General features: G+C 41.9%; 1 protein-coding gene across 7 annotated transcripts in view; it reads right to left on the bottom strand.

Annotated features, from left to right (window-relative positions):
* The window catches only part of SH3PXD2A (SH3 and PX domains 2A), a 680,586-nt gene that overhangs the window by 16,896 nt on the left and 651,079 nt on the right, over window positions 1-12,611 (bottom strand). For all 7 annotated transcript variants that reach the window (XM_069239466.1, XM_069239465.1, XM_069239468.1 and 4 more), the window contains one exon: window positions 3,092-3,141. In XM_069239466.1, coding sequence (XP_069095567.1) covers window positions 3,092-3,141 — 50 coding nt within the window. The remainder of the gene's footprint in view (window positions 1-3,091; window positions 3,142-12,611) is intronic.

The following is a 12,611-nucleotide window of genomic DNA, read 5'->3' as shown; positions in this document are numbered from 1 at the left end:
AGTTAGGAAAACATTTTCATCTCTGTAAATGTTTAGAAGGCAGCTTTATCATATGATATATATTTTTGACTACACGCCTGCATCGTAAATGCACGTGTGATGACAATGGCGTGTCTCACTTTGCAGGTGATGGATCAGCTAGTCCCATTAAATTGCTCGGGATGCAAAAGTCCAAGTGGACCGGTGGCTGGAGAGCTGAGACATATCAATATGATGACACTTGGAGATAGGATTGTGATAATGAAGATTTAAAAAAGAATTTGTGAACTTTTCCAACAATCAATCTCATAAAACCGGTTGTACATAACATTTAGATTTTTTTGGTCTGAATACCAGTTTACAATAAAATAAAACTGCACTGTGAATATTTCAAACATTCTATTAAGCACTCATAACAAGTGATATCACATAAAAAATGTCATATTTTACATTTAGATCAAGCAATTTTTTTGATTTAAAAAACCTAATTATAAATATTGAGCGTGCTTGCTTGATAAGTGTCTTTTTAATATGAAATGAACATCATTGCACCCAAATTTATCATGCACTGGGAAAAATGTCTCTCATATAAAACACTTATGTAAAACTAAATGTCAGCCAAGACATTTCTACTGGCTAGGGCACACAAGCATTACATTACCATAATACGTGAAAACCCAACAAAATGCACATTCAACTCTGGTTGATTTGGGTTTTTAAAAAGGTGAGAATCCCCAAGTTGTAGACTACTGTTGGAAATTCATGCACCCCAGCATTCTCTAAATGTTCCCGATATCAGTCTTGCAACTTACTACAGTTACAGCAAAAGTTTAAACTTGCCCGCTTTTAATGTATGCTCTGCAATGAGCCCTGCAAGTACAGCAATAGCCAAAATAACAATCCATACATTATTGAAAGCTGAAATGGGTAGAAGTAAGGGATGACATATGCAAACTTCAGGAAGATGAGAGCGCCAGCCCCTTGACCTTCTCATTGTTCTTGAAGATGTTGCAATGCGTCCCTTGATCACCTGCAAAGCCCGGATTGTAAACCAGCCATTGTCCTGTAAAGAGATCAAGACAGTCCAGCCAAACCCCTTCCTGCGCGAGTAAGCTTGTGTGTTTCACTTTTGACAGTTGCCAGGATGGGGGTCAAAGCGGACCACCAAACGCTGTCATTGTCAGAGTATAAATATAAGAACTGGGGCAAATGTGTTGGTGTGCTTGTGAGGTCACACGGAGAAGAGCTAGATGGGCCATTTTCCTTGTACTCGTGAAAGAACGACGCCCATGAGGCAGGACCCAACAGGGATGAAGGAAAAAACAGCGCTTACGCTTGTTACCTCCTTGCAGTGCTTTCCACTTTTAGGAAAGCAGACGGAATGTTGTGTGGGCAAAGAGTCAACAGACTGTAAGAAAGCCAGAGAGAAAACTAACAAGTAGGGAAAAAAAGTTAATTGCAACATTTATAACAATAAATTAGAAGCCAAAACAGATTATCAACTCCTCGAATAGTAAAACAAGCCCACAAGAGTGTGGCATGGCCTTATGGTACTCGCACAGTCTTTACAGCAGAGGACAGTTTTGGAGAAAGGCGAGGGACAGGGCATTTAAGCCTGCCCTAGGAAACCAATAAATTGGATCTTGCTTCGAAGAGCACCTTACTGACCAATGGGTGGATTGGATGCATGTTGAATGAGTAGTGGTAAAGGTCATGTTGTGAGTTACGAGATAACAAAAACATAACAATGAGCAATGCAATGTAAATGAAAAAGTCCCTTGTTAACCAGATTGATCAGGTAAAAGGCAAAGTGGAAGGTGAGGTTATAGCACAAAACATGCATTGCTACCTAGAGACCATATTTTATAAACAAACAATCTCGCAAAAAGGCACTCAAGGTAGGCACAATGATAACGCAAGTGGCAAATGCAAATCCACAATCACACATTTCATTCTAACGAGGAAGGCTCCAACATATGGGTTCATTTGTCTCTTAGGATGAGTTTCATTCTTTGTTGAATACTATCATGTATTTCATCCACAATTTAGATGTTCTTTTTAAAGGCTAATTTGTGTGTGGAGGAAGAACCGAAGGCAAGAAACAGGAGGTATTACCCACCTAGACGAGTAGTTTATAAGAAGTACAGTAAATAATTAATTCCAACATATCTTCTGTGGGAATATGGTATTTCTGCTTTGAATGACACACATTGATTGTGCATTAATAAGTAAAAGGGTCACTGAAGGGAAAAAAGTCTCATTGACTTTTCATTTTTTAGACGATTTCTATGAAGTGGCAATAACACAAGTGGTCAGCTTAAGCGCAGGATAGTTTCAGAGTTTGTGCTACTTAGGTAAAACAATATATACAAAAAACGTGTTGATTTAGTTCCATGCCTTACCATTGCAATTATATCATCTAATCCATTTCATTTATTTACTTTATTTTTGGATATGACTAACAGAGCCCCAAAAGTGCAGGGCGGCTGGGAAGGCACATGGTCTTATTTGCTTAGGGCACTGAAAGACCATTATTGAGTTTTTTCTTTTTATCTTTTTTTAACTTCATCGTCAGGATGATGCTGCATCACACTCCCAGGCATTCAGCAATATCACCCATAGCTGACCAAATTTCCCTTTTGACTCTTTCATCTTACCAACATAGGTTGAATTATAGTGATGATTACCAATGTTTAGTATGAGATGCTTCTGGTTGACACCTGATTGTGAGCTGCGCTAGAAGTGGTGGTTCATTCTACACATGTAAGGCGAACTAGTGCCTTTTTACGGGGGTGTAAATTAGATTGTTTACTTCAGAGATGTTCAGCCACAATCCAATGCCTGGTATGGACAGTAGTCTGGTCACGCGAAAGGGAACCCTCAACATGGATACAACACAAATGGATGTATTTATGTATCTATGTAAGTATACAGTATTTCTATTATAGCCCATACCCAGCCAAAAAGCAGCAGAGCACTGTACAATGTCAACGTCAAGCTTAAAGTCAATGAGTAAAAGAAAAAGCGGAATTGGGGATGGTTAATAGTTGAATTTTCTGAACAATTTATTTCAGCATCTGCAAATTAGTAACTAAATAATTTCCATACACACCAGACTTGACTCTCTTCTTGGTGGTGGTTTCATCCTTAGATTTGGGGAACCTAGAAAATAAAGTAATTACGCTGTCATTATTATTTTATTTAAATTATTGCTGTGCTATTTTTCATAGTATTTGATCACACAATTCCTGGGACATGTCCCTGCAGGTGCTACAGATATTAGTATCAGTTATGCCCTCAGGATTCTGCGTGCATTACTAATTGCCACTGTGAATGCTCTATGCCCAGCGCTACACAGCACGTTCTGTAGATACAACAGGGATGGGTACTCCTTACAGAGAATATCTGTTTTCACAGAACCCACTAGGTGGTGCAAAGCAGCTGACCTTACTTTCCAAATGCTGAGGTGAAAAAGTGAGTAATTTGTAAATTTTCGTCAAGGTCAATTATATTTAAAGGGTTAAGCCCTGCATTTCATCAGCCACTGTATATACTGTTTGATTGCTGATTTGTGTTCTGTTTGTATAGAGTGTGATGTATAATTCAACTCAACTGCATAATTGTTTCTAGACCCAAGAGAGAGAGAAAGTACTTGGTTACTTAAGATTAGACTCAGCCCCAAAGACATTGAAAACTCACAAATCTTCAGTTGCCTCAGAGCTGTTGATCAGTGGATGACTTGGAGCCATCTCAAACTAAATACCTCCAAAACAGAAATACTCCTATGTGGTGACTGTAAAAATTATGACCCACTGTGCACCTGGCCTGACAATCTTGGACCACCTCCACAATTATCTGAGGAAGTTGAAAACATTGGAATTACCATGGACTCCAAGTTAACAATGAATGCCCAAGTGGACAAATTGGCACGAACAGGCTTCATCACCTTGAAGACTCTGCAACCCATCTTCCCCCACCACGGATTTCCACACAAGGTGCAGGCTACTATCCCTCTTGTACTATCCAAACTGGATTGTGCCAATGCCTCTACCATGGATCATCTCTATCTATTGTGTAAAAACTACAATGTATTCAGAACTCCGCTGCCAGGCTACTATTACATGTAAAGCCACAAGCCCACACCTCCCCTGCCTTGAGAGCACTACACTGGTTACCTGTTGCCAGAATATCCACCTTCAAGCTGCTTTGTATCACCCCCAAAGATATACATGGAACAGGACTGCTTTTTATCAGAATCAAAATAACCAAATACATTCAACAAAGAAATCTCTAAAGATAGGCACCCTGCCTAAGAACACCACCATACAAGAAAAAGACTATAGGTGGTACATCCTTCTCCGTTCAAGCAGCCAAACTATGGAATTCATTACCCCCAAATATAAGATCCACGGATATCTATCTTGTCTTCAGGAGACTACTCAAGAGTTGGCGCTTTCCTTCATAACCACCATATTCAAACAGCAATGGACTGCAAATATATGAATGTGTGTATGTGTATACATATATGTGTGTATGTTATTCTATGCTTAACATGTTCCTAGGTCATTGCATAGCTCCTAGATAAGTTGTTTTATTAGATAATTCCTGCTCTTGTTTTATATCACACTGATCAAATGTTTTATTATCATAAGCATAGCACTATTAAAAAACTTAGAAAAAGATAAATAAATGTTTGAAAAGTACACTTATTAACTTCAAATATTACAAACCTTGAAAGCCTGTGTTTATACAATAGTACTTTTCTTCTCATATTATACCCACTGTTATATTCCTTGAACATATATTCCCTTACTATTTATTTACATATCTATTACTCTAGTCCTACTGTACTAGAGAAAAATTAAATAAAAAGAAATAAAATAAAATCTATAAATTAAAATCCAAATTATAAATAAGTAAATTAAAGTACAAAATAATAATGAATAAATAAATTAAATAAAATGATTAAAAATGTATATATCTATATAAACAATTATAAATAAATAAAAATAATACCCATCACCATATGTCATGTCTCTATCAATCTATCCTCCATCCCCACTCTGAATCATCCAGAACCCACTCTACTACTTTCATCTCCGAAAATAACCCTGCCTACGCTCTTCCCTCCACTTCCACATCTAGCTCACCGAAACCTCAGTGTATTAGCATGATCTCCCAAACACTACTACTAAATTCTCCCTCATTTATCTCACCTTTGACTCATTCAAAACCCCTGCTGCTACTATGATCTCCCTAAACCTTTACACAGACTCTTCCTGCCTCCATCTCTCCTTTACTCACCCAAAGCCTCATCCCATTACTATAAATTCCTAATTAACACTTCTGGAATCTTCCCTCCTCTATCTCTCCATTACTCTAGTCAATCCAACTAACAAACTCACATATCCTCTGCTCAAATTAACTCATAATAATACTAAAACTGTATTCAAATTTCCCTATACTAATCCACCACTAATTCCTCTTGTGTTCTGGAGTAGCGTGCTACTTTCAGAAAAGCTCTTCAACGCCTTGGCAGGGGTAGTAAGCGCTATATAAATACTATTACAATACAATACAGTACCATTGCTTAACTCCATTTTATAGTCCATGGAAATGTGTACATTCACATTACATATGTGTGTTTTTTTAAGGTATTCCCAGGTATCCATTCATGCCCACGTCTTTAAATGAATTAAATTAAGATCTAAAAGTTGATATACTTTTTTGCCTCCTGTAAAATTGTAGTGCAAGTGCCCATTTCTTTTTGATTCAATCTGTCTTTTCAATATAAATGCTTTTAATCTTTCTGGACTCTTATCTACAGAGTAAAACCATTCTACATTAATAGTATTTGAACTTAGATCGACTTGCTTTCAGCCATAGATTGCCAAAGGCTGCAGAATTCCTGATATGCACGTGAAAAGAGCCGGGGTTCCATTAGGTGAGATGAGGATATCACCTACAGGTGACAGCAAATGACTGCAGAAGGAAATAAAATTACCTTTTTTGGTGCATCAGGAGTACCCCCAAAAAAGTTTAAAAAAGGCCTGAAGTACTGAAAGTCCTTCAATTGATTTTCAGTTGAAATTTTAGGTTAGAGTCCTTTTGCATAGCTTGGTGGCAACCCCTTACAAAGAAAATCTTACAAACTCTGCGAGACAGGCAGGTGTCCTAGAACAGATTCAGAGAAGCATGGCCAGGGGTTCTCTTTTGCATACATTGTCCCCACAAGAACAATCCTGTCAAATATTTCTTCTTGGTTAGTGGAAAGCACTATCTTGTAAAGGCAGAACAAACAGTACATGTTTTATGTTGGAATCATAGCTTATGAATAATAATCTCTTTCAGAAATGTATGTATCTAACATGACTGGAAGTAGCACAGAACAGATAGTGGAATTACACAATTTAAGAGACTGGGGAACATTTTATTGCTGCAAACTATTATTAGTGAGGGGGCAAGGAGAGAACAATATATTCTCTTTTACAGACATTCAGCCAGAGATCATTGGAGGGTCACTCTTTGGAAACAGATGACTGCCAGCTGGCAGGAATTGTGTACTATAAATGCAGACTGCAGGACTATGTTACTTCTGTAATCATTTGAACTTTCTACAAAGGGATGTACCCACGATATGCTTACAATATGAGAGCAACTATTAATTTCATAACAGTTTACCCCATCAGCATTTTGCTCCATGGATGTACAGTATTACGGCAAGGCATCCGAACTACAGGATTAGCAAACCACACAAAGGTAAAGGGTCCAATTCATGTAACTTTTGGCTACTTTAATTAAGCTCAGGGCTGCAAAACAAACAATCTACAATAGTAAATTCTACATCCGGATTCCTAGACTAAGGATGTAGAATTTTAATCCATTTTAATAAAAGTGTAGCTGGATGATGTTTTTTCAAGCTGACAAAGAAGGCATTACAGTGGAGTACCCAGAAACTACCATGCAGTTTCCAAACATCAACAGACAACACTTCTCCTAATGTGCATTTAAACGGCTCAAGCAGCTGGGCTGGCAGCAGTGCTTAATTTGTGAAAGAAAATGTTCTGGTGCCCGAAGCTCTGCTCAGAAGCCAGCAGCCTGTGTAACTAAACGTTGGCGTGTCACATACAAAGGATGGTAGTCTTCAGTTTACTACCAGACAATCCCTGCCCCCTTTCGCTCGCTCTTACTTAAGTTTTACTGACTTTCTCTTCCCCCCTCTTCTAATCTGTGTTTTTTTTACCTCTACTGGACTCGGGAACCTTCTGATGCGGACATATAATTCGGATGCCCAAAGGTAAGTGCAGGAGAAATAAATATGAAAGAAAACACAAAAGGGGCCAAGACAGGGACACCCTGACCCCTTAGCTCTGGTGGTGGAGTCCCAGATGGACCCCTTCCAGAGCAAAAAGAGCATTGTTTTTTATTTATTTTCAGCAGGAGTCGCGGTGGATCCACTGATCCGCCAATTATTTATTTTTTTATTTTTTAAGTGCAGGCTCCCGTGCTTATTTAACTGCAGTCCTGGGGGCATTACCATTCTGAAATGTGAGGGGGCTCCCTAGCCCCCCTCTGCATTCCTGGGGACTGCCACCACTCCGGGGCTCTGAAATAATTAAATGTGGGGGGCGTCCGGCTCCCTGCAGCCACGGGGATGGCCCATTCCCCGGGGTTTTAAAGAAAAAGAATGCAGGATGTGTCACCCTACCACCCCTCCCACAACAGCCCTGGAGCCCATCTCCTGGGACTTTGATCAAAATAAGGGTTTGCAGAGCCTGTGTGTCCCTATAAATACAAATTTGGTTTTCTTTGATTACTCAAAAACTACTGAATGGATGTACACCAAATCAGAGGTGCTTTCTGGACAAAGAGCTACCTTCTGCCAAATTTGGTGTAATTCCGACCATTGGCTTGGGCTGTTGACCTGTTTAAAATCCCTATGGGAATTGACATTAGAAACACACCTTTCTTGATCACCCCTTTTTCACAACCCCTGCTTGACGGGTCACCCTGAAACTTTCGAGACAGCAACTGACGTCTCTGTCGAATTGTTTGGGAAAATTTTGTCAAGATTCTTCAAGTGGCACCAAAGATACAGGCAAGCTTAAAAACACTTTTTCTATAGAAACTAGGTTCTAAATATAAATACCTAGCGGTGACCACCACTAGGTAATATCTCCACCAGTGGGGGTTTCCCTTAGACTTTAAGAAGCACTACCGCAAAAGCTGCTGAGCGAAATTACACCAAATTTAGCAGGATGCTATCTCTTGGTCCAGAAAGTGTTCTTTTTGGGATTTGGTGTAAATCAGTAGTTTTTGAGATTTAAACTAAAAAGTTATTTGTATATCTGCATGGCTGGGGTCAAGGCACTCTTCCTCAAAAATGGTGATCCACAGGGAGGGGGCGAGAGTGGGGCCCCCCTCCCCGAGTGAATTCGGGCCTCGGGGACACAATCCCCTGTGACCAAAAGTCAAAAAAGGGTGAGGGGCTCATTTGCTAAGCCTTTAAAGGTCTTGGGACCCCATCCCTCGGGGCCTGCTCAATTACTGTGTCCCGGAAAGCCTACCCCCACAACACATCAGTTTCCCTGCCCACATATATCTGCTCCCACCAGGTGTCAGCATTTTTAAATTCCCCAGGTGGAAACAGACATGCTTTTCCTGCTGCAGGAGCACAGGCAGGGAAGGCATGACTGCTCTCACTCAGCAGGAGCTTTTGAAATGCTACCACTGGGTGGGAACAGACTTTTGTTTTCCTGCTGGCACTCCTGCGGGCAGGGAAACACACTGCTCCGGTTCGGCAGGAGCAAGCAGAAGGCAGAAGCAGCTGCTCCTGCTGGGAGGGAGCAATGTCAGCTTCTGCAGCACCCAGGATGGGTGCATCTGGGTAGCCGACTGGTGGCTTTGGGGCTACCCCCCAACCCCAAATCCCCAACATATTGTATTGTGGAGCTCTTGGGTGGGCACCCGGGCACCCATGAAGAAAGTTCCTTTATTTCCAGGGGATGGGGTCCCCTGGCCTATTAAGGCTTGGAGAGAAGGGGCCATGAAATGGAATTCGGCCCTAGAGGATTCGGTCTCTGGAACCTGTAAAGGCACTGGGACGGGGTTGAACGCCCCCGTTTTCTTCCCTTAATAATAAAATTTGGTCCCAGGGAGTGGGGTCCATGAGTCCTACTAAGGCTCCAGGAAGGGGGCCTCCGTCCCCTAATAAATGGAGTTTGACCACAGGGGATACAGCCCGAGGCCTATTAAGGCTCAAGAAGAGGACCATGCGCCCGTCCGCTTAAAATAGTATTCAGCTCCGGGGCCCCTTCCCTTTATTAATGAAATTCGACCCTGGGGGATGAGGGTAACAGGGACTATTAAGGCTCAGAGAGGGGGCTGCTCGCTCTCCTCTCTTTATAAAAGTAATTCAGCACAGGGGCCTATTAAGGCACAAGTTGTGGGGCCACATGCCTCCTCAATTATAAAGTATGGCATCTGGGAATGGTGTCCCCCAACAGAACGCGGGGACCACATACCCACCTCCCCTGAAATTTATGTATTTAGCCATGGGGCTTGGGGTCCCCAGGGTCAACAGTGGCTTAGGGGGCCGTGTGCACCCTCTCTTTAAAAAAATAAAAAATCTTAATGTGGTCATTGGTGCCACCAGAGGCTTGAGAACCGATCGTACCCTGTTACTTTTTTTTTTTAAATAAAAGACAAAGGGGCCCCCGGGGCCAATAGTGGCTTGAGGAGGGGTGCCGCACTATCTCCTCACCCTACAGGGCGATAGCCGTGGGGCCTGGATTGTGGTTAGACTCTGCAACCAACCCAATGCTTAAGACTCAGCATTGCTTGGGAGTTCCTTAGCTGTGAGGGGCTGGGCCTGCTGGGTTTAGCTTTACGTAAGGTAATAAAATACTACTTTACCATTTAAAAAACTACTAGAGATTCACTAAAAAACAAAAAGGAAGTTATAGTTAGGTGAAACTTTTAGTGTCAAATTAATGACAAACTAAAACAACACTGAGATTCACCAGTTATAGTTATCACTAGTCACAGTTATCTCTAAACTTGTGCATAAGGTAACTGTAACTCGCACCCTTATCATGCACTGTTAATTACCCCACATATTGCATCACTCATGACCGTTCAATGACATAATTGCTACTATCACTGCAATATCTGAAATAAGATCTTTCATGATGCGACTGTGCATAGCAGGAGCACAAGTCACTTTAACCTTTGATTTTTTCAGTAAATATTTATGCATATATGTCATACAATGGCAGTCGCCACTTAGAACCTAATTACCATACCGCTACCCTCCAACCGGCTGACCGGAATTACATTAAATTTATCAGAAAGCTACATCTTTACTCAGAAAGCATGCCTTTTTGTCATTTGGTGTAAATCTGTTTAGTAGTTTTTGAGAAATGAAGGTTCAAAATGTATGTACATCTGGATAGTTAGGTTTGCTGGACTCTTGCAGGAGTCCTGCAAGCATGGATGTCTAAGTAATAAAACAATCTGATTGGCCGAAAGGGCCACTTTTCCCATCTGCAAAGCCCCTGAGAGTCCCACTTGACCGCAACAAGAGGATAACCGCTGCAGCCACCACTTCAGGAAATTAGGACTCGTTCTGTGGAAGTACTTTCATAGGGCTTGCGGTGAGTTCATACTATGAACTTGTTAAAGCATCTTACTTAGGAGGTCTGCAAAGTTGTTGCCCACCTCTGGGAGATGCTCTGTGAATGATGGATGTGATGTAGACATGCCCAATGCCAATTTTTTTGAGTCAATGCTGAAAGGAGTCAGGAGTGTGTTTCCCCTGTTTCTGAATATAGTATGTCTATCATGTTGTCTGTACGTATAAGTACCACTTTGTATCACACCATGGAGTAGATTGCTTTGAAGGCAAGAAAATTGCCATGAGTTCCAAGTAATTAATATGACACCTCTGGTGAAGAGGTGCTGAAGTGCCCTGGATGTCATAGTGTTCAGAAGTGCCCTCCACACCTTAAGTGACTCATCAGGTAAAATGGTCACCTGCGGAACAGGATCTGCAAAAGGCCTGCCCATCAACAGATTGTTGCTGTTCCACCACTACTGAGTGCTGTCCTTTATCAACACTAAATATTCCCATTGACCCTCCACTTGTGACCACTGACTGGTGAGACTCTACTGAAGTAGGCACATATGCGGCCTCACATATGGAACAACTGCCATACATGATGCCATCATACCTAAGAGTTTCATTACTATCCTTACAGTTATGGGACGAGTGGTGTGAAAAAGAGAGAGCAGCTACTGAAATTCCATCACCCTCTTCTGATTGGGGAATGCTGTCCCCGCCACAGCATTAAGAATTGATCCCAGGAAGCCAATAACTGTGAAGCCTATGCTTTACAACAGGTTAAATGCTATTTGAGTGTGTGCTAAACATTGCTGACTGCAGCTCTTCTTGATCAACCAATTATTGAGGCACAGAAATACATGAATACCCTGCTTTGCGATGATGAGTATCCACCACTACCAAACATTTCATAAAGACCCTTGTGTCTGTGGGGACCCGAAGATGCGGATGTTGGGTGAGGTGATATGAAATTTGATGCAGAGACCTTCTGAACTACTCTGAGGGTCCACTGATCTGATATGATTTCCATCAAGCGGTGGTGGAAATCTGATATCATCCCCCAACAGGTGTTGGATGACTGGCGGAATGGATGGAAAGTCAGCACTAAAGCAGATGGGCTCTCTTGCTGGAGCTGCCTCTGCCCTTACCATTAAACTCCTTGCTTGTGTGGAAAGCCTGCTGCTGTCATTGCTATGGCTGTGCCTGGGTTGGTGATGTTGTCTTATTGCTCTCTTTGGCCTGGTGCCTACTAAAGGACCCCCAAGAAGCAAAGGAATGGAGGGCACCGATGGGACTTAGCGAGCTCAGTGTTTTTTATTAACATCTTGTCAACTTGGGCCCCAAAGAAATGTTCCACAGTGTTGTGGACGCTAAGATCGTGTTGCTACACCTAAGGCTTAAAACCTGAGATGCAAAGCCATACATACTGGTGGAGGAGAACACTAGTGTTGATGCTACGGGATGTGGAGTTGGCTGAATCTAGAGCATACTTCTCTACAAGACCAATTCCTCACCCTTCTTTCTATATGCCTCTGGAAGGTGCTGTATGAAGGCCTCCAGTTCCTCCCAGTGATACTTATTTTAGCAACACAGCAAACCTTCCTAGTTGGCTATTCACTAACGTGACCCTCTTGCCCACAACATCAAAATATTTGCTTTCCTTATCTGGGGATGAAAGGCCATCGTCAGTTACCTGGACAGCCACCCATGTCCATGCTCTATGAATGACTGGTGAGTCAGGGTGCACCAGACACTGAGAATTGTTGCCTCAAATGCCTCAGGAGGACTGCTGTGCCTTGGCACTATGGTGTTTTTGTGGGGGGGGGGGGGGGCTTTGGGGTGGTACTCGGCGCAATACTCACAGCTTCCTGGGGTGCACTTTGTTGTCAGCTCCACTGCAGTGAACATTATGGTGCTCCCTCGATCTCCTTTACTTCAGAGACTCTGTAAGACCCGGTCTGTGATGTGGCCTAGGCATCACTAGTATGCTGAAACACCATAAAGTGCTGGC

The sequence above is a fragment of the Pleurodeles waltl genome, chromosome 6 (assembly GCF_031143425.1).
Source record: "Pleurodeles waltl isolate 20211129_DDA chromosome 6, aPleWal1.hap1.20221129, whole genome shotgun sequence".
NCBI classification, from domain to species: Eukaryota; Metazoa; Chordata; class Amphibia; order Caudata; family Salamandridae; genus Pleurodeles; species Pleurodeles waltl.
This window is presented reverse-complemented; position numbering and strand designations above follow the sequence as displayed.